The sequence below is a fragment of the Eptesicus fuscus genome, chromosome 13 (genome assembly GCF_027574615.1).
Source record: "Eptesicus fuscus isolate TK198812 chromosome 13, DD_ASM_mEF_20220401, whole genome shotgun sequence".
Classification (NCBI taxonomy): Eukaryota; Metazoa; Chordata; class Mammalia; order Chiroptera; family Vespertilionidae; genus Eptesicus; species Eptesicus fuscus.
This window is the reverse complement of record NC_072485.1, coordinates 43,339,196-43,361,952: the sequence shown is the minus strand read 5'-3', so window position 1 is coordinate 43,361,952 and position 22,757 is coordinate 43,339,196. Positions and strand designations below refer to the sequence as shown.

At 37.4% G+C, this 22,757-nt stretch overlaps 2 protein-coding genes across 2 annotated transcripts; both read left to right on the top strand.

Moving 5' to 3' along the window:
• Positions 1-3,443: 3,443 nt before the first annotated feature.
• LOC103304135 (olfactory receptor 52D1-like) lies at positions 3,444-4,388 on the top strand. Its single transcript, XM_008161071.1, has one exon. It carries the CDS (start codon positions 3,444-3,446, stop codon positions 4,386-4,388), a length of 945 nt encoding a protein of 314 aa, XP_008159293.1.
• Positions 4,389-14,932: 10,544 nt separating this feature from the next.
• Positions 14,933-15,877, top strand: LOC103304113 (olfactory receptor 52M1-like). The gene has a single exon (XM_008161050.2). It carries the CDS (start codon positions 14,933-14,935, stop codon positions 15,875-15,877), a length of 945 nt encoding a protein of 314 aa, XP_008159272.1.
• The last annotated feature ends 6,880 nt before the right edge of the window (positions 15,878-22,757 follow it).

The window sequence follows — 22,757 nt, the reverse complement described above, 5'->3', positions numbered from 1 at the left end:
GAATTATAGAACATAAAATAAAGGATCTATTTTATAACCACTAAAATTATTTGTTTATTCCCCTCTTTTTAGATCTCTAATAAAAATGTGGGAGATTGACTCTGAAAACTGGTACTTTCTTTTGCTCAAGTGTTTCTGCTCTAGCAGATGTCAAGGTCCCACTGGAAAAAAGCTCCACAGGGCTCCTGAGACATTGTCTTGGCTCCTGAGAGGCTGTTGCTTTAGAACTATTAATATAGTTGAGGTTAGCTGAACAAAGCAGTAAACCAAATAAAAACAGACCAGGAGCTATGTTGATACAGGACAGGTAAGGTAAAAAATTAACACAAGCATCTCAATATCTCCCTTTATCACCAGATGAAGGAGCAGGAGGTCCTGGGTACCTCGTTAAGGCCAAAGGGATCAGAAAACAGAATGACATTGGAAGATTAAAATGAGTGCCTAGTAGGGCATGAGGAAATGATGGGGTGACTATTAGAATCTTCTGTAAAGGAAACATGAAGTCATTTTATTACACCTTTTACTTATTTTCTCAATTCAAGGTCTGAATCAACTGTGATATTTCTTAAGCCAGATATTAATTTGTTTTAGGATTTTTCTTTTTCCCAGTAACTTTAGAGTCTACAGTTGAGGTTTTTCTAAGGATAACTAGGTAATGCCAGTGAAAAAGATGCCCTGTTGAGTCAAGCCCTAGGGCAAAGTACACACATGGGCATTTGGTGTTTGTAAAAGAGATCCAAAGATAAGCAAGATTACTTAACATATTTATCTAGGAGCTGAGAATGAGGAACTCTGGTCTGTGAGACAGAAAAAAGCACCTGGGAAGAGAGGGGTTGTGTGAGTTTACTCTTTTCTGATTCCGCATTCTCAGGAATGCTACCTGCACACCTCAAGTCTGAAGCACCTATCATTGTTGCTAAAATGAGAAGCAGAAGCATCGTGATCTACTGAAGAAAACTCCATTCCTGTAATAAAACGGAAACAAAGAGGAATAAATTTCAAGCAAGTATGTGTCCTTGTGGCTTCTGGAGAAATAGAATGAAAGATGATGTTCCAAATAGAAATGAGGTAGTCTGAACCCTGTGTTTTATTACACCCTACTGCAAAAATAATCTAAGAATATCTGAATTTCAAACTCAGGCTTCAGTTACTAAGTCTCCAGAAGAAAGTGAAGACTCCAAAAATGGTGAGTCTATGGTTTGATGAATGTGGAAAGAAAGTCTTTGTACAAAACTAATCCTCCTGACATAATAGGCTTATACTATGGGCCAAGTAATCCTAATGCGCAATGTTTGTGAAATTTCACAGTAAATATATTGATTGCTGTTTTGCATTTCTAAAATTGGATAACTTATCTTTAAAGTTATTCTTAAAATTGGTAAAATTTTGTCAGGTTTGGTCCTCTTTTAAATGGAATATTCTCTCTCTCTCTCTCTCTCTCTCTCTCTCTCTCTCTCTCTCTCTCTCTCTGTATTCTACTTTTTTTCCTTTTTTTCATTTTCTTTCTCTTGTTTTTCTAAGAATTATTGTTTGTATTGTTTGAGAATTCTTAATTCAAAGTTTATTTATTTATGTTTATCACCCATATAATAAAAGCAATAGTCTATTAATTTAGTACAAAGTTCAGAATTGAAATTATGCCACAGATGGCAAATGTTCTCATATTTTATAACATTGCTTTGAACTTGATTTAATCTTTACATATTAATATCTAGTTTCTAAACTATTTTATTTGCTGAAATAGAGGTATTATTCAAAATAAAACTTGACCTATAAAGGTGAGGCAAAAGTAGGCTTATAGTTATTCATATGGAAATAATACAATAATTAATAAATAATAACAGAATAAACTCCATGTCTGGAGTAGTCACAATTGTAAATCTACTCTTTCCCCACCCTGTATACATTGAGCCCAGTTCCTATTTCAATACCAAATAATTTTAGATTACCTCTTTGTCTTTCATTTTATTTATTTTCAAATGGGAAAATTTTTCCTATGCTTAGTGGTTGCTAAATCCAAAATTGAGTGACATCTTTATTTCTTCTCCCATGGCAACCTCTAGGCTTTACTACTGTCAATTCTTTTACACTCTGACCAACACCTGAAGTAGGTGTTGAGGATCACACCTCTGAGAAGATGTGCATCTTCTATATATTTCCTAACAGAGATGGACTTTTTTGTGCAATCACCTCTTTGTTCTATCAAATAAGTGTAGGGAATACAGTTAATAATATTATTATTAACTATGTATGGTGCCAAGTGGGTACTAGACTTATCGGGGATCACTTTGTAAATTATATAAATGTCTAACCACTATGTTATACACCTGAAACTAATATAATATTAAATGTCAACTGTAATTGGAAAAAATAATAATGATAGAATCTGCTATTTTGATTTTTGCAGGCTCTCTACTACCTTAATTTTAATTTCTTTTTTTTTCTTGTTTTAATTTACATATTTTTTTGTTTTAATTTATATGTGTAATTTACAATGTACCACTATAATTGTTCTTATATATCTGGTTATAAACTGTCCTCAGAGTTATTAGTGGGACTTGTAAGCATAGCATAGCTTAGCTATACATTGCTAAATCCAGCAACCTCCTGAACTTTGTAGTCTAAACTTGTAGGGTGGAAAGGTTGGAGAAAATACAAGATGTTTGAAGAAGGAAGAGGATAATTATTGCCTGGTTTGAAAATAGTTGCCAGCCATGTGAGGGTTGTTACTAACTTTTGCTTAGTCTGAGGAGACAGATGCAAAATGTGTCTGGATTTAGAACCTTTTGCTGTCACTCTTATAGCTCTCATTCCTTGAAAAAACAGCCTAAAATGTGTGCAATTAAGATTCTATATCAATGCATGCACGGGTGGTGTGTCCCTCAGCCCAGCCTGCACCCTCTCCAATGTGGCATAGTGGACAGTCAAGTGAAATTTAGGAAATAATCTGTTTTTCTTTTCATTCTACAATGTCATTGCCATTTAAATATATTTCACAAATAGCTCTGGGCAAATTAATTTTAAACCAGGGTGATAAAGTTAAGGTTACAGTCTTCCATTGTAAACTTGATTTAGCTTACAATTTTCTCTTTATTTTAAAGGTTCAGCATGCTTCAGAACTATAACTAAGCATCTTATCTATGATCCTCTGACTCATACAAGTTGAATAAATATCCCTACCTATTGGCTAATAAAACTGCTTGTTTGTATAACTTCACTGCATTAATCACATGGGGCTCTAATCATTAATTTGCACCAATTTCTCTCCTACTAGAATGTTAATATCTACAGTTAGGTATTGGGCCCTATTTATCATTTTATCCTTAGGGTATAAAATATTGTCAAGTATTTCATATAAATTAATAAATAAAGCCACAATTAACTAAATGGACAAGTAAATACAAAAGAATCTACACAACTGAATGCAGCCAGAAGTTTTCATCATGTCATTGACAAATAATACCAATTTTCATCCCGGTATCTTTCTTCTCCTTGGTATTCCAGGGATGGAATCCATCCACACTTGGCTATCAGTGCCCTTTTGTCTAGTTTACCTAAGTGCTCTCCTGGGAAATTTATCTATTCTATTTATTATTAGAATAGATTCCAACCTGCATGAGCCCATGTACTTCTTCTTCTGTATGCTCTCTGTGGCTGACTTGATCATCTCCACTACTGCTCTGCCCAAAATCCTCAGCATTTTTTGGTTCCATGACAGGAAGATCTATTTTGAAGCTTGCCTTGTACAAGTATTTCTCATTCATTCACTATGCAGCATGGCCTCAGGGTTTATCTTGGCCATGGCCTTTGACCGGTATGTGGCAATCTGCAATCCTCTGAGACATTCAACTATCCTGACACACAGAGTCATCAAGAACTTGGGGCTGACTATTGTCTTCCGTGGGGCTTTGCTTTTCAGTCCTCAACCCTTCATGCTTCGGTGGCTTTCCTATTGCAGAACTAATATCATCCCTCACACATACTGTGAATTTATGGCTTTGATCAAGCTTGCCTGTGCAGAAACCAGGATCTATAGAATATATAGCCTAACTGCTGCCTTCCTTACTGGAGGTTTAGATTTCATATTAATTCTATGCTCCTATATTGTCATCCTTTACACTGTTTTTCATCTTCCATCCAAGGCTGCTCGACTCAAGACCTTGGGCACTTGTGGATCCCATGTGTGTGTAATATTAGTAGCCTATACTCCAGCCTTTTTCTCTTTCCTTACTCACCGATTTGGACACCATGTGGCTCCTCACATTCATATATTTGTGGCTAACATCTACCTGCTTATCCCACCTATGGTAAACCCAATGATCTATTGCATAAGAACCAAGAGGATTAGAGACCGATTTCTTCAAATTTTGACTTCTCACAAATTATAAAATACCTAACTCTTCCCTTAGCACATTTTTAAGACTTATGGGTGAGGGGATACATTAACCCTCTTTATAGAAGGCTGTAAAGTAATCTGTAAAGTACTATATTAGTAAGCATTGACTAGATTCTGTTCTACTAAAAAAATATATATTTGACTGATAATGCAATATCTCCACTATTATGTGATCATATTTGCTAAGTTTGCTCCCACAGTCTATTCTGTTTTGTCTTATTAGATTTATCAGAGTTGTGTTATTGACTCATTATCTCTGACTTTCACTGATACATTTGTAGGACTTAATTAATGGGATTGTCTACATCTCCTAGACCTAGACAATAAAATTATAAGCATTTTATTCTATAACCTTGGAAGTTGAGATAATATGCCTCCCAGAGGCCATCCTGCAATTTCTTGTGACATATTATTTTATTATATATAGCTAGAATCATTTTAACATTTCTAAATAATAACATTTCTCACCAACACTCCACAGAAGGTTTAATGATATCCAAAATTGTTCTACCATTTTTCCTTTTTCTATTTCTTCATTGTGGTTCAAGTTGATTCTTTGAAAATATCTATAGCTCCCTCTCCCATTCTTTGATCATCTTCCAACCTATCTATATATATATAAAAGCCTAAGCGACCGTTCAACCGTTCTACTGTTCGACCGGTAGCTACGACGCACACTGACCACCAGGGAGCAGAAGCTCCAACCGGTAGGTTACCTTGCTGCTGGGGTCCGGCTGATTGGGACTAGACAAGACAGGTCAGACATGCCCTGGAGCCCTCCCACAGTCACTCCCCGGCCCCGATCATGCACCAGTGGGTCCTTCGAACTGGCCTGTGCCCTCTCTCAATCTGGGACCCCTGGGAGGTAGTCGGAGAGCTGCAGGCCAGGCCGAGGGATGCAACCAGTACACAAATCTGTGCACTGGACCTCTAGTATTATATAATAGAGAAACAGTTTGTTTTGGTATTTCCTCATAATTTATCATCTAGCCACCGTTGACTGTGATATCATCCATTTTTCTTCTTTTTTTGAAGTTGAATAACTCATATTTATATAGAATATCATGTAGGATTAGATGTTATCCTCTCTAATAAAATAGTAATATGCAAATTAACTATCACTCCGCTGCACAAGCCATGCCCACCAGCCAAGCCACACCCACCAGCCAATCAGGGCAAGTATGCAAATTAACCCCAACCAAGATGGCTACCAGAAGGGAGGTTGGGTTTCCCCGGCAACAGAGGAAGCCAAGCTTTCCACACACTCTGGCGGGCCCAGGCCTCCACTCAAGGATACAAAGTTTCAATTATAGAAGGTAAACAAATCCAAACAGAAATGGCGGCAGCCACGGATTGAGCAGGAAGCTTGGCTCTGCTCCAGGCTACAAAGTTTCAATTGTAGAAGGTAAATAAATTCTAGATACCAGGGCCTCTGCTTGGGTCACCAGTGGCGTGGCTGGCCTGCAAACCACCACAGGCCCCTCGCTCAGGCCTCTCCACACCCCAAGGGAACCCCACCCTGATCCAGGACACCCTTCAGGGCAAACCAGCTGGTCCCCACCCGTGCACCAGGCCTCTATCCTATCTAATAAAAGAGTAATATCCAGATTGACCATCACTACAACACACAAGATCAAGATAGCTGCCCCCATGTGGTCAAAGATCCTGCCCCCATGTGGACACAAGATGGCCACCACAAGATGTCCAGCAGAGGAGGGCAGTTGGGAGGGACCAGGCCTGCAAGGGAAGGCAGTTGAGAGGGACCAGGCCTGCAAGGGGGGGCAGTTGGAGGTGATCAACCCTGCAGAGGAGGGCAGTTAGAGGTGACCAGGCCGGCAGAGGAGGGAAGTTGGGAGCAAACAGGCTGGCAGGGGAGCAGTTAGACATCAATCAGGCTGTCATGGGAATGCTTAGGGGGTGATCAGGCTGGCAGGCAGAAGCAGTTAGGGGAAATCAGGAAGGCAGGCAGGTGAACAGTTGGGAGCCAGCAGTCCTGGATTGTCAGAGGGATGTCCGGTGGGATCAGGCCTAAATAGGCAGTTGGACATCCCTCGAGGGGTTCCAGATTGGAGAGGGTGCAAGCTGGGCTGAGGGACAACCCCCCACCCCCGTGCACAAATTTTGTGCACCGGGCCTCTAGTGAGTATATAATACAATTTAGCATTTTCTTATTACACTACTTTTGATGGTAACTCAAATAGTTTTGGCATTAAGCCATAGTTAAAAAATTCATACTATTGTGGAATAAACAAATGAAGCAGAAATGATTCATTCAGAACTTGCTTAACCACAGTATTAACTATCATTGTTTGCCTTTTGCAGAGATTCAAAGGCTGTCAGAGTGGTAGGAAAATTTTATAGGGAATGCCAGGGAAGGTTTGAGGTATGCTCTGAATGGAGGTTGTCAGCATATCAAAACTGGAAGTGGGTTAATTAGAAGTGGGTTTCTTCTGTGATTGGCTTAGGAAACATATTTGGCTGCCTCTAGTTGATCATGGAGATGAACACAACTAGGGAGTTGGCAGTTGTTGATCAAGTTCTGACTATTTTGGATTAATTGCTGGAGAGGTTGTGGGTAGGGCTTCTAGACTTCCCATGTGGATCACAGTTCATTGTCATATAAGGTCTGGCCACTTCCCATTTGTTTATTCAGTCTCTGATAGAAAAATAATTATAAGAAAAAGTAGACAAATTTAATTATAGTTTAAGATTTAAAAAATCTCATTAAATTATGAAGCAAAATATTAATAAAGATAAAGAAGATTTGAATAACATAATTAAAGGATATAGAAATCATTTTATGTCACAACAAAGGCTATTCAAGCACACATAAGACATTTGCAGAAATTGACCATGTATTGTGTTACAGACTCAACAAAGTTCAACAGAGTGAAATCCTATAATCTCTGTTATTTTACAATAGGATTAAACAAAAAATAAAAAATAGTAGATGTGAAAGTGTTCCATTTATATCAAAATTTAAAGATTACATTTTTGAATTTCCAATTAATCAAAGGGAATTAAAAACACAATAAGATGAAATAATCATCCTGTGAGATGTAGTTCCAATTGAGGTTAGATAGAAAACATAGATTTAAATATATGTGACAGAGAAGAATATTGGCTATAAATAACAGCTAAACACACATCTCAAAAATTTGGAGAAAATGTATAAACTTATAAGCAAAGAGAGGAAAAGAAAGTAAATGATGATGAAAAAAGAAAACACACAACACATGCATACACTTAAGATAATCAAGTATTTGATAACCATAGAAACTGGCTGCATGTAGGAGCTACATAGCAACATTATAGATATTGTAAAATCAATGTGTCACCCAGCTGGGTGTGGCTCAGCAATTGAGCATCAACCCAGGAACCAAGAGATCACTGGTTCTATTACTGGTCAGGGCATATGCCCTGGTTGTGGGCTCGATCCCCAGTAGGGGATGTGCAGGAGGCAGCTGATCAATGATTCTGTCATATCATTGATGTTTCCATCTCTCTCTCCATCTCCCTTTCTCTGTCTGAAATCAAGAAAAACATTTAAAAAATTGTTGTGTCTTTTACCATATTTGGACAGAGAGAGGAAGCTGCAATAGATTTTAGAAATTATGGAAAGAGTAAAATTGGGGAGGGTGACTATAAACAACTGTTTCAGGGGTATTGCTATAAAATGAGTAAGATAAATAAGGCATTAGCTAGCAGATATGTGGATCAAGCTAGCAGATAAGTGGATCATAATTTTCTTTTGTAGAAATAATTGATTATATCATTGTTTTAGATGGGCAGTTAGGGGTGACCAGGCTGGCAGAGGAGGGAAGTTGGGGGCAAACAGGCTGGCAGGGGAGCAGTTAGACATCAATCAGGCTGGCATGGGAGTGGTTAGGGGGTGATCAGGCTGGCAGGCAGAAGCAGTTAGGGGAAATCAGGAAGGCAGGCAGGCGAGCAGTTGGGAGCCAGCAGTCCTGGATTGTCAGAGGAATGTCCGGTGGGATCGGGCCTAGAAATAATACCACAGGAAGACAACAATTACCCATGAGAAGGAATGCAAAATTGCCATACCAAAATATTTGAGTTTCAAGACAGGGTAGGATGTATTGCTCTAATGGATAAGTTGGCTTTTGTTAGGACAAATACAGTTCATTCATAGTAGCAGGAAATCAGTGGTAATATATGAGTTTAGAGGCAGATAGATGGATAAGCATGCTGATGGGATCTTCTCTTGATTCTTTTTTCTCAGTGAAATTGGAATCTAGGTCATCATCTGAGACTAGGGATGGGTAAGAGTGACAGAGGTTTGGGTTGAAAGAATATATGAAACTAGAGGCCCAGTGCATGAAATTCGTGCACTGGAGGGGGGTCCCTCAGCCCAGCCTGCACCCTGTCGAAGTCTGGGACCCCTCAGGGGGCAGCTCCTGCATTGATATCTGCCCCCTGGTGGTCAGTGCGCATCATAGCGGCTGGTCGTTTCACCATTCAGTCGATTTGCATATTAGGGTTTTATTATATAGGATAATTTTATTTATTCTTTATTGATTAAAATATTATATATGTCTCCTTTTTCCCCCATTGGCCTCTCCCCGGTCACTCTACCCCACCCCCCAGTACATGCCCTCACCCCCCTAGTGTCTGCTTCCATTAGTTATGCTTATATGCATGCATACAAGTCCTTTGGTTGATCTCTACTCCCCCCACCCTCCCCTGCCTTCATCAGTTTATGTTGTTCATTATATTCCACAAATGAGTGAGATCATGGGATATTTATCCCTCTCCACCTGGCTTATTTCACTTAGCATAATGCTCTCCAGGTCCATCCATGCTGTTGTGAATAGCAGGAGTTCCTTCTTTTTTACAGCAGCATAGTATTCCATTGTGTAAATGTACCAGTTTTTTAATCCCCTCATTTGCTGATGGGCACTTAAGCTGTTTCCAAATCTTAGCTATTGTAAATTGTGCTGCTATGAACATAGGGGTGCATATATCCTTTCTGATTGGTGTTTCTGATTTCTTGGGATATATTCCTAGTCGTGGGGTCACTGGGTCAAATGGGAGTTCCATTTTTAATTTTTTGAGGAAACTCATACTGTTCTCCATAGTGGCTGCACCAGTCTGCATTCCCACCAGCAGTTCATGAGGGTTCCTTTTTCTCTACATCTTCGCAAGCATTTGTCATTTTTTGATTTGCTAATGATAGCCATTCTGACAAGTGTGAGATGGTACCTCATTGTCGTTTTGATTTGCATCTTTCAGATGATTAATGACTGCACGTTTTCATATGTCTCTTGGCCTTCTTATGCCTTCTTTTGAAAAGTGTTTATTAAAGATGGTCCTTTGCCCATCTTTTTATTTGATTGTTTATCTTCCTTTTGTTAAGTTGTATGAGATCCCTATATATTTTGGAGATTAAACCCTTATCAGAGATAACATTGGCAAATATGTTCTCCCATGCAGTGGGCTTTCTTGTTGTTTTGTTGATGGTTTCTTTTGCTGTGCAGAGCTTTTTATTTTGATGTAGTCCCATTGGTTTATTTTCTCCTCAATTTCCACTGCCCTAGGAGCTGTATTGGTAAAGATATTGATATGAGATATCTGATATTTTGCTACCTGTGGATTCCTCTAAGATTTTTATGATTTCCCATCTTATATTATCCACTTTGAGGTATTGTGTGTGTGTGTGTGTGTGTGTGTGTGTGTGTGTGTGTGTATGGTGTAAGACTGTGGTCTACTTTCATTTTTTGCATATATCTGTCCAATTTTCCCAAGACCATTTATTGAAGAGACTATCTTGACTCCATTGTATGCTCTTGCCTCCTTTGCCAAATATTAATTGAACATAATGAGTAGGAAATTAGAAGTCTTGCAGGAGAGAGATGTGAAGAGCATTAAAAGCTGAATCAAGAACATGACACAGGATCTGAAAGGTAGTAAATTATATATATATATATATATATATATATATATAGAGAGAGAGAGAGAGAGAGAGAGAGAGAGAGAGAGAGAGAGAGAAGAGAGAGAGAGAGAGAGAGAGAGAGAGAGAGAGAGAGAGAGATTGGTTGAGACTCAAGGAAACTAAAAAAAAAAAAAAAAAAAAGAGCTGTGTAGCAGAAAGTGATGCCAAAAGGGTTGCAGAGACCAGGTTATAAAGATACTTACTGGTCATTTTGGATATTGCAATTATAATCCATGAAGTTTACCACTATGTATAAGAAAGATAGAGACTTTAATTCAGACATACCTTATTTTTTAATCTTAGTAATGTAGTGGTTAAGTATATGAAATGTGGAACCAGGGATATCCAGATTCAGATCCTGGCATCACTGTTATTAGCTGTAAAATTGTACATAAATTAATTAATCTATTAGTCTCTTTATTTTCTCATCCTTTTAGTGGTATTTATTTTTCCAAAGGCAGTTGTGCAGATCAGTGAGAAATGAATGTTAAGTTTTAAGCCCAGGGCAATGAACATGATGACCTCACAGTACATAAACATAATCATTTTCCTTCATTCTATGGTTTTATAATATTTTGCTGATATATTAAGCAAATATATTCCATATCAAAGCACTCAACAGACCTTTGGGAAATAATAATGTCCTTATTTATTATCTTAAGGGACAGCTAATAGCAATTGCTCTACCTGAATGTAATTTAAGTCATGTAGTTTGGGAAAAGACCCCATATCCCAGAGGACCACTGAGTCCCCAGCCACCTACCTCCTTTAATCCAGTGTGATTAGGAGCGGAGTAAAATCTAGCTCTTGTTCAATGTGCATACTTCCTAGCAACTACTCCTTATAGAAACTGGCTCTCTGGATGAATCTCAGCTTTTAATTTGGGTGAGTTGGTACATATGCAAGACAGGAAAAGAGAGGAAAGGGCTACATCCAAACATCTACATTTATAGAACTATAAGATTCTCAAAAAAGTAATTAATGTGTACCTCTTTGTAAACCCTTAGTAAAGTTAAGAATAAGTACAGTGTGGCTCAGTGGTTGAGCAACAATCTATGAACCAGGAGGTTACAGTTCAATTCCTGGTCAGAGCACATGCCCTGCTTGATCATCAGTGTGGGGTGTGCAAGAGGCAGCCAATCAATGATTCTCTCTCATCATTGATGTTTCTATCTCTCTCTCTCCCTCTCCCTTCCTCTCTGAAATCAATAAAAAATATATTTTTAAAAGAGAATAAATACTGTAGACATACAATATGGTAAGAAGGTGAAATGGACCTTTTTTCCCCATAACTGATATAAATGCAGCTACCTGTTGACGAGCTAAAGTATAGGGATCATTGGGTCAAAGATACTCTAAATTAGAATTAAAATAACTTTAAAGTTGTTTGACTAAGAAAGGCTTTTGAGTCAGAGAAAGCCCTGATCAAAGAATGCATTTCTTTCCACTTAGCATTAAGCCTGATTAAGCAACACTTGTGGGAGGAAGAAAATTTAGGACTAAGGTGAAAAAAATCTCTGTTTAGTAAGGCAATCAGAAGACAAGCCATAGCCAACCATTATTTTTTATATAGTTTATCTTCAAACTAGTTGAGCTATACTATATAAGAGAGAGGAGAAAGTAGAGAAAGATTTTCAAACTAAATTTCATGGGACATATAAATTTCTCCTGAATTGATTTTCTAAAAGAGGATTGACATCTCTTTCTAGCTCTTCCATACCCAGATCTGGATTTCTGTCCTAAAGAAAGACTAATAATTCTGAAAGTAATCAAGGTATGTTCTGATAAGTAAAACTGAGTGTTTTGTTTGTGCATTTAAATGTCAGCTTATTTAAATAAATTTGTTCATATGGGAGTGCACTTATCTGAGCATTAATTTGGTGTGCTTGAAGGAGCCTTTATATAGTATTAGAAAATTTAAAGAGTCCCTGTGTGCTTGGTTCTGGATATATTATTCCATAATATGTGGTAACAATAAGAAAACATCAAATGTACTAAAATATGTTTGTTTGCCTCTTTAGCCAGATGTGAGTACATATACCTAGGTCTTCTCTGAAGGAATATGTTAATTTTAAAAGGTTTTGGGAGCCAACAGAGAAATGTGAATAGCTTTATATTTCTCTTGAAGTGGAGATCTAGGTAATCAAGATCTTTAAGCCCACAGATAAAGCAGTAATTGACTTGAAACCTACCTCAGTCTCTATGCCCCGGGAGTCCTATCTTACAATTATAGCAGAGCAAAGCAGAAACAAAGTTCTACCAAGGAGAAGAAACTCTTTTATTTCACTACTAGAAGCCCGATGCACAAAATGCGTGCAAGGGGCTCGGCCCTCACAGCCTTGGCAGCTGCCCTCAGCCCTCACAGCCCCAGTTTCGTCTGGAAGGTAGTCCGGAAGGTCATTCGGCTGTCTGGTATAATTAGCATATTACGTTTTTATTATTATAGATAGACAGAAGTGGCAGAGAGTACTCTTGTGAAACATCATCCAATGCCAGTCTTTGGGCTAGGTTATGCTAATACCTACCTATGCTACAGTTTCTAGACTGAGGAGAATTTAATCTTATAAGAAAGACAGGAGTCATAATAATAATGAAATAGACTACCTTTTGATAAGGTCTATCACAATCAAATGTAAGAAAACATGTAAAGATGCACAGAAAATTGTCCTGCATATTTTTGTGTAAGTTAATTCAGCAGAGTCATAGAGGAGATTCTTTTGACCTAGATACTACAAGAAAGCTGTAGTTTACAAAAGGAAGAGATTATAAGAGAGGGAGAGAAAAATTACAATCAAAATTATGTGAAAAAGGGCACAATTTCACAAAGAGCATGTTGTTTCTGGAGAATAATTAAAAGTTTGGTGTTATCTTGTGGAGGGCATAGAAGGAGTACCTGGTGAAAAGGATGGTGGGTTTTTTTCTAATACTAAATGCTAATTTGATCACATCATGCTTAAGTGTTTTATTGGGGTCACATTATATATTGAATAATGACCAAATCCCAATACTTAATTTCTTAAATTACTCTGTGAAATATAGTGTACTAGCTTGTTAACATGTATTAATTAACTTAACCTTCCCAACAACTTTGTGTTTTCTCCACTTCATAGTTGAGAAAACTGGGGGGGAAATATAATAAGTATGAATAAGACAACTTAAACCTTATTATGAAAATAAATGCATTTATTTATTTATTTATTTATTTAATTGGAAATAAATTATTTTAATACCAGAACATAAAAAGAGCCTATGATGGAAATAAATATGATCACATGCAAGGGGGGGGGGAGGGAACAGAAGTGATAGCATTACTTATGATAGCTGATAATTTTCAAGAATTATTTAACTTTATTTACTCTCAATCAAATATCATAGTAGCTCAAAGTAAATGATTATAAAGTGGTCATTTAGTATTTTTTCAACTAAAAATTAACATCTACAAAGATTCCAGATGATGTCCTTTTCATATTAGAATCACTAAGTATTACTTTCCTTCTTTACTTCATAAAAAAGATAATATGAACTGAAATCACACGAGTAGTGTATAAATCAAAAGAGATACCAAGTACATGGATCTCTGTAATGTCTAGGATCTTCAGACACAAAATAAAAGTTAAGAACTTGGTACATTGGGAAATATACAGAAGAAGTAGGAAATTAAGATTTTTTAAAAACCGAGCTTAAAATAAGTAGATATATAAGTTGAAAATGTTTCATAGAAAAGGAGGAAATTAGTAGAGGCATGAGGCAAATCTCAGGTTTTGTGAAGACTTCTTTGTAGAAGACAGGTGTGTCTATAAAAAGTCTCACAGTAGGAAAGGGCAACCCAATCTCATGGCTCCTGGGTTTGGTTCTGTGACAGTACTAGGACATGTAATGGACTGTCTAAGAAATGAGTATCCATACTTAAGAGTACTCACACATCAGCTAGAAAATTATGTTTAAAAATGACTCTCAGATTCATTTCATTTATAATATCAGACATTTCTATCAAAAGCTAATTTGGTCTTATTAAGTCAAAGTGTGAATCAAAAAGTTATATTGAATTTCATTGTACAGAGATATTAACCATGTTGGGTTTTGTTTGTTTGTTTGTTTTAATATATTTTTATTGATTTCAGAGAGGAAGGAAGAGAGAGAGATAGAAACATCAATGATGAGAAAGAATCATTGATTGGCTGCCACCTGCATGCCCCATACTGAGGATCAAGTCCACAACCGGGGCATGTACCCTTGACTGGAGTTGAACCCAGGACCCTTGAGTCTGCAGGCCAATGCTCTATCTACTGAGCCAAATCAGCGAGGGCCATGTTGGTTTTTTTGTTTTGTTTTGTTTCTAATAAATTGTGAGATTCATGACTTGGTTTATAGTAAGTACTTTGTATCTGGTTGCATAGTTTTTGCCTAGCTTTACTAAGTTTTTTTTTCACTATAAATTACAACCTTTTATGTTTTCTAACATGATGTTTTGGGGTCTTCCAGATGTATTTTTCATTTTTTGCCAGACTTGGTGTGATGATCTTGGAAGATAACTTTTGTCCTAAAAAGGTTTCCATCTACAAAAGACAGACAGCAAGCAGGACATGGTACCAGCCAATAAATCTCAAACAACTCCAAATACCTTCTTGTTGATGGGCATCCCAGGACTAGAGCACCTGCATGTCTGGATTGGGATTCCCTTCTGCTCCATGTACATACTGGCTGTGGTGGGGAATGTGACCATCCTGGCTGTGGTGAGGGCAGAGCGAAGCCTTCATGAGCCCATGTTCCTCTTTCTGTGCATGCTGTCAGTCACTGACCTGGTCCTCTCCACATCTACGCTGCCCCGCATGCTCTGTCTCTTCTGGCTTGGAGCCCATGACATTGCCTTTGATGCCTGCTTGGCCCAAATGTTCTTCATCCACAGTTTTACTGCCATGGAATCAGGCTTCTTTTTGGCCATGGCCATTGACCGTTATGTGGCCATTTGTCATCCACTGCGCCATAGCACCATTCTCACCCATGCTCACATTGCCAAAATGGGAGCTTCTGTTGTACTCCGAGGAGCAGTCTTCTTTTCTCCACATCCCATCCTGCTCAAACAGCTGCCTTACTGCAGGACTCGAGTCATTGCCCACACCTACTGTGAGTTCATGGCTGTGGTGAAGCTGGCGTGTGTGGACACAGGAGCCACCAAACGTTACAGCCTCAGTGTGGCCTCTGTCATTGGTTCTTGTGATGGCTTTTTTATTGTCATCTCTTATGTTCTAATCCTCCGTGCAGTCTTTTGTCTTCCATCACGGGAAGCAAGTCTTAAAGCTCTAGGCACATGTGGCTCTCATGTCTGTGTCATCCTCGTTTTCTACTCCACAGCTGTCTTCACCTTCCTCACTCACCGCTTTGGCCACAATGTGGCCCCCCAGATTCACATTTTTATTGCCAATATGTACCTTCTGGTCCCACCTTTTCTTAATCCCATTGTGTATGGTGTTAGGACCAAGAAAATTCGAGACTATGTCCTTAGTTTTCTAAGGGTAAAGTTTTCCTGATTATGCTGAAATTATTTGCAGAGACAGTATCAGAACGTGAAGGGAAGAGTACAAATAATTTATTTCATCTCATAATAGACATGACATTTCCTTCTGCTGAAATAAGACTTTTTGTCAGATTCAATGTGGAAGAGTAACCACACATTATAGAAGTTTCCCAATTCTAATGCAACTAGTAGGCACATTTTATTTTGTGTACATCTGAATTTTAAGGAGCTTACTTAGAACTTGATAAAATGGAAAGGGGTCCCCTTCTGCTCCCTCCTGCTACTGACCTTCTGTTATATGAGTGGGGAGTAATAGTGTATTGTCCAACAGGTAGTGATTTAAAAAGCAAAGAAACTCATAAGAACCTCAAAAAATTCCACAGGAACTATCGCCAAATGAAAAATCAATGATCACTCAACATTCTATAGAAGAGTCAATATAATAAGATTCATGTCTTCTGAGTACAAGAAATACTTGCCTATTATTTTCACAAAAATAAAAATGAATAAAAGTTCCACATTGCAATAATCGTGTTCACAGATTACTATAATAAAATAAACCTTTAAGAATTACCTTTCTGCTGTTTCTCCTGTCATACTTACTCATCCTTTGCATGCTCTGTTCTGTTTGTAAAGATTCCTGCCTTCATCCAAAAAAATAAGTTTTTTTTTTATATCGTTATGGTTTTATTTAGAATACTTCCCTTTGTCCAGGCACCATCTTATCTACAAAAACTTAGTTATACTTCAAGGTACATCACCTGTTTAAACTCCCCCATGTTAGTAGAAATTTTATTTCCTTAAGTAAAACTAACTAAAAAGTGTCCCTATCATTATTGTGAAAAATGTCACTATATATTGTAGTTAATCTGGTATGTCTTTTTCCAATTAAATTCTTAATATAGTTAGAGGTTAAGTGCACTGACTCTAGAGTCAGAGTGCCTGCATTCATCCTTTATCTCTGTCACTTACTATCTCCATATCCAGTCACTTTCTGTATCTTATTGTCATAATTAATAAAATGGGGATCATAAGATTTCCTTCCCTATAAGAATTTTAAGGATTAAATGAGTGAAAGCATATAAGAAAGGCACTTATACTAGAGCCACATGGTAGACTTTAATAATTAGACACTACATAACTGGATTACAATAACAAGTATAATTTTGCATGTTTGTTATATGCCAGATTTTGTCAGATACGTATGAGCAAGCATATGTTATCACCAGAATGTACATATGCAAGCATATGTTATCACCAGAATCATCAGAGTTTTAGTCCAATTTCATAGATGAGAAATTTGGACTCAGGGAGTTTAAATAATTTGCTCAATGTTACATGTTGATTAAGTGGTGCTGCCTGGATTTAAATAAATACAAAAGTACTCAATCCCATACTTAAAGAGTATCCTCCATTTATTTTTTATCACTAATACCTCTCAGTATCTATGTACACATGAATTCAATGAATGCTTCTGAAGCAAGGAATGATTCTATAAGACGTTTGAATTTATGTGTCCTATATTTTAGAACTCCTAATCATGTGATAGTTATAATTAAGATACTAGCTGAATTAAAATCATAAAGACAGGGTTAATGATGATCTTTTTGTAAGATAATAGAGAAAAATGACAATGATAGTAGGAGTAGGGATAGATCTCTCTCAGGCTAAAGAGAAGAGAATCCTTATGGAAATGTAAACTTTGGGAATATTGCCATTATGTTCGGTATTTCCTGAAGATGAATTGCCAAGATAAACCTTTTGGGTGTATTTTCTTTTTATTTGGAGTACCATGAATTATGCAATCCTATCTAATAAAAGAGTAATGTGCAAATTGACTGTCACTGCAACACACAAGATGGCTGCCCCCATGTGGTCAAAGATGGCTGCCCCCATGTGGACACAAGATGGCTGCCATAAGATGGCCAGCAGGGGAGGGCAGTTGGGAGGGACCAGGCCTGCAAGGAAGGGCAGTTGTGGGCAATCAGGCCAGCAGGGGAGGGCAGTTGGGAGGGACCAGGCCTGTAAGGGAGGGCAGTTGGGGACCAGGCCGGCAGGGAGGGCAGTTAGGGGCAATTGGGCTGGCAGGAGAGCAGTTAGGCATCAATCAGGCTGGTAGGGGAGTGGTTAGGGGGTGATCAGGCTGGCAGACAGAAGTGGTTAGCGGCAATCAGGAAGGCAGACAAGCAAGCAGTTGGGAGCCAGCAGTCCTGAATTGTGAGAGGATGTCTGACTGCCTGTTTAGGGATGTCCGACTGCCTCTAAATGTGTAGTCGGACATCCCTCTCAGGGTCCTAGATTGAAAAGGGTGCAGGCTGGGCTGAAGGACACACACCCCCACCCCATTCACTAATTTCATGCACTGGGCCTCTAGTTTAATTATAATGCATTCCTTGACAATTATCAGAATTGTTTATATGTTACATTTTGAAATATGAACTAAAGAGTTAATACTTATAAGCTATCTACCAATGGCTCTCAAATTTAAATGTTTAACAATAATAGTCACAAAACTAAATCTTCAAAAGCCCTGAATTAAATTCTAGTCAAATAAAAGAGATATGCAACTTATTCATATATTCATTCAACAAAAATCAATTTATGGCCGAAACCGGTTTGGCTCAGTGGATAGAGCGTCGGTCTGCGGACTGAAGGGTCCCAGGTTCGATTCCGGTCAAGGGCATGTACATTGGTTGCGGGCACATCCCCGGTGGGGGAAGTGCAGGAGGCAGCTGGTCGATATTTCTCTCTCATCGATGTTTCTAGCTCTATGTCCCTCTCCCTTCCTCTCTGTAAAAAATCAATAAAATATATATTTTTTTTAAAAATCAATTTATGGGGTGGCTAAAATGTGCCAGATTGTGCTAGATTCTGAGGAGAAGTGAGCAAAAGAGAAGTTTATGTCTCAGGGAGTTTATATCCTCATGGAAATGATATAATTGAGTGATGTTCAAATGCATAAATATACTGGATATTTAGTGCTGTCAAGTAATAATATTGATTTCTATAACAGCACATAACATAGTGTTTTGATCTAGTCTAGGAGAATTAAGGAAAGCTTTCTTTAAAAAAAATGGCATTTACTTAAATGCTGATTAGGAGTTAAAAAGAAAGAGAGGTCCTGAATGGGTGGTAATGTTACAGGGAGAGAGAACAGGATGTGTGAACATGTGTGAATCTTAAGATAGGAAGGGGTGTCACACATTCAAAGAACTGAAAAAAGTCCATTTCATGGCCTGGAATAGAGGGTGAAATGAAGAGTTGCTGTGTAAGGCTTGGATAGTAGCATGCAGGGGTGTGTAGGGTGTGCTAAGGATTCTCAAATTTATACTAAAAACTAGACAATATAAGTTCTATGCACAGGGGTGACATAATCAGGTTTGCATTTTAAAAAGATCCTTGTGGGCTTCCAGTCCAAGATGGAGGCATAGGAAGACCCTGAATGCACCTCGTCCCAGGAATACAATGAATTTATACCTACAGACAGAGCAGTCCCTCCTGAAGAAGAACAGATCTGAATGGACAGCTTCTGCAAGAGAGAGAGAAAGAGAGAGACATAAACAGGTCTCCATGCAGCCTGTTTCCAGCCACCTGACTTGCCCATGGGAGTCCGTCCCCTCAGCTTGCACACACCCTCGCACAGCTCCCGCCTAGGTGTGCCTTGTCCCTAGGACTTCCTGCATATTACACCTGCTTTAGCCACAGTCCCAGGGACTTACCTCTGGCAGTTCCTACAGTTCTAACCCCCTCCAGCTTCAGCTCCAGATCTGTGTGGCTTGCCCTGGGACAACCTGAAACTCAGTTTCCCTTAAACTTGGTATTGTGCAATATTTTTTTTCACAATCTTCTCTATTGCGCCTACTTTAATCTCAACTCTCTGTGTTTCTGTTATATAGTTTATTTACCAAACAATGGCTTTAATTTAGTCAATTAAAATTTACTTAGTGCATACACTTTTCCAGCTTTTTTTGGATTCTAATTGCATATAGGAAATTAAAACTTAATTTCTTGCCAAGGTCACAGGAAATTAAGATGTTTTAAACTATTGGTTTTGAAGCAAGCTATAAGCAATTTGTATATAATTATAACTGCAAACAGTTCTGCCTTCTTTTACTGTAAGTTTAACCTCATACTAAATGATTTCTCAGCCCTTACTCTTCTCCTACAGTACCTAAGCCATACGTCACCTCTTACAACACACACACACACACACACACACACACACACACACACACACACAAATTAGTTCTACAATGCTCCCAAACATCTGCTTTTTTAAATTTTAAATTTATTGGGGTAACATTGGTTAATAACATTATATAAATTTCAGATGTATAACTTCATAATACAACATCTGTATACTCCATTGTGTGCTCACAACCCAAAGTTTACTCTCCTTCTGTCCCTTTAACTACATGTGCTACCCTCAATAACTGGCTCTAGGCTTTGTTCCCCAGAATATTCAAGCCAAGTAAAGCACTTTGCCTAACAAAGAGGCCCCAAGAGACCCTGGAGCGGGGAGAGCAGGCAGTGACAAACCAGCATAAATCTGCCTCCAGCTAAGACACTTCATCTTATTCTGGACATCAACAGATCTTGCCTGTACTTCATGTGGACAGTTGCTTTGCTGGTCCCAGTCCCACTGTGGTCAGACTCACAACCATCTACAGGTACTATTCTAGGAAAAGAGAGAAGAAGAAGAAGGGAAAAGAGTAGAAAATCCTGGGATGCAAAGTCATGTAGGAAAAAGAGATTCCTAAATACCAATCACCAACCCTTTTAAGTCCATGGTTGGGTTCTGCAATTTTTAGAATACCCAGTGGCATTCTTTAGGGAAGAGTAAGTATCTTTCTAATTTTTACACCTAAATTGATGATCTCTTTACTTGAAATTAATGTTGACATTGTTGTTGCTGGCAATTATTTTTTATAGCTCAGGCAAAAATTTACCATGTTGCTTAAAGCCCTAATAATATCCTAATGCCACCACCATATGGGGAATTTTATCTACTGTATTCCTGATTGATGATCATTCAATTTCTACTTGATAATGAGTTTGTGATAGGGCTATTTCCCCTATTGAACTAAAATGCACCTTTTAAATTTTTTTAGCATCTTTTATTTGGTCAGGTATCTCTCTGGTGATACTAAATTTTTTTTTTTCACTCAAGAATATAATAAATCTAAAAATACTTGAGGATAAAATTACCAGGGCCATCAAATCTTTCTCCTTATGTTATCAATTCAAGACTATTAATTTATCTTAGTTACAGTTTCTTTCTAAGAAACAAAAAAAACAAAAAGAACAGTATGCCCTGGCCAGTGTGGCTCAGTTGGTTGGAGTGTCATTCTCTGTACTGAAGGGTCACAGTTTCAATTCCCAACCAGGGCTCATACCCAGGTTGTGGGAGGCAACCAATCAATGTATCAATGTCTCTCTCTCTCTCTCTCTCTCTCTCTCTCTCTCTCTCTCTCCCTCCCTCTCCCATCCTCTCTCTCTAAAAAATGGAAAAATATATCCTCGGGTAAGGATTAATACAAACAAAACAACAAACAAACAAACAAAAAAGAACATTACTTTTTGCATCTTTCGCTTAAACTTTGTACTTCATACAAAGAATTATGTCAAGAATATTGTTTTATATAATGTGGGAATTCAATGATGGATTTAATCCTCATTACAATTTTTAAGGTAAGCTTTATCCCACTTTTGATATGAAAAAAAAATGAAGTTCAAAGGCTTAACCAATTCATTCAAATTACATCTGAGTCATTTCAAAATAAGTGGCAGGGCTGAGATTATATCTCAAACATGTGTAATCTCAAAGATCTTGCTATTATCGCTATACCAAGTTAAATTCCAGGAGACCAACCTATCATTCAGCTGTTGTGCCTTTTACCAAATGCAGTTGATATATGACATACTTAGATCTGAACATATCAATTATATGATGTATATATATGGGATTTTAGCAGATATGCCACTCTATTTTGGTATTTAAATATTTAGAATAAATTAATTACCAAAAAAGATAAATAATCCAAGTTCATCAACAATTAAAACAAAATGACACAATATTAATATTATTGTACTTTTATTTTTAAAGCAACTTTGTGTTATGTTGTTTCATCCTAATTTCAGTTTAAAGTTTGTATATGGTCACAGGAAATGAAAATGTTTAAAACTTGATTTTGAAGAAAGCTATAGCAATTTGTATATAATTATAGTTGCAAACAGCTCTGCAACATTTTAAGAGTTTATTTTAAACTTTTATTGAAAATTTTCTTTGGTGTGATTCTTTTAAATATTATGTATTTGGACTATTTCTAACAAAATCTGGAATTTAAACTTTAATAGTGAAATTTAATTTCAATCATATTAATAAAAATGCTGTATTTCTATTCTTTTATTTTTATTTACTATATACTTTTATGGTTTTTTACTTTTAATCTGTTGAATCTATAACATCAAATAATTTATAAATATGCATTTCTATTCAAAATAATTATGTAGGTCAAAATGTTCAGCAAATACAGTAGTCCAATTTCTATGGAAATAAGTATTACAATTAATCACTGAACTATGTCCCCCATACAAAACCACATGAATTCACATATATATGCTACCCCATTAAACTTTACTTTTACCCACTCCCTGCCATGTTTTAATACTAAAATACTGGAACTTGAATACTAAACTATTATCTATTGAGGCTTTTTTTGGATTCCACCTTTGTCATCCAAAATATTTGTTATTTCCAGAATTGTGTCAGTTATAAGATCAGCTGGTTTCTGAGGTTCTTTGTAAAAATCAACAAATACTCCAGAGAATCCTAAAGAACCAAGGCCAATCTCAAGAGCTGAGGACCCTGGAATGATAAAAATCAACTTCCT

Bases quoted from the DNA above. Each gene is read 5' to 3' on its own strand.
- LOC103304135 (XM_008161071.1), top strand. From the start codon at position 3,444: ATGTCATTGACAAATAATACCAATTTTCATCCCGGTATCTTTCTTCTC.
- LOC103304113 (XM_008161050.2), top strand. From the start codon at position 14,933: ATGGTACCAGCCAATAAATCTCAAACAACTCCAAATACCTTCTTGTTG.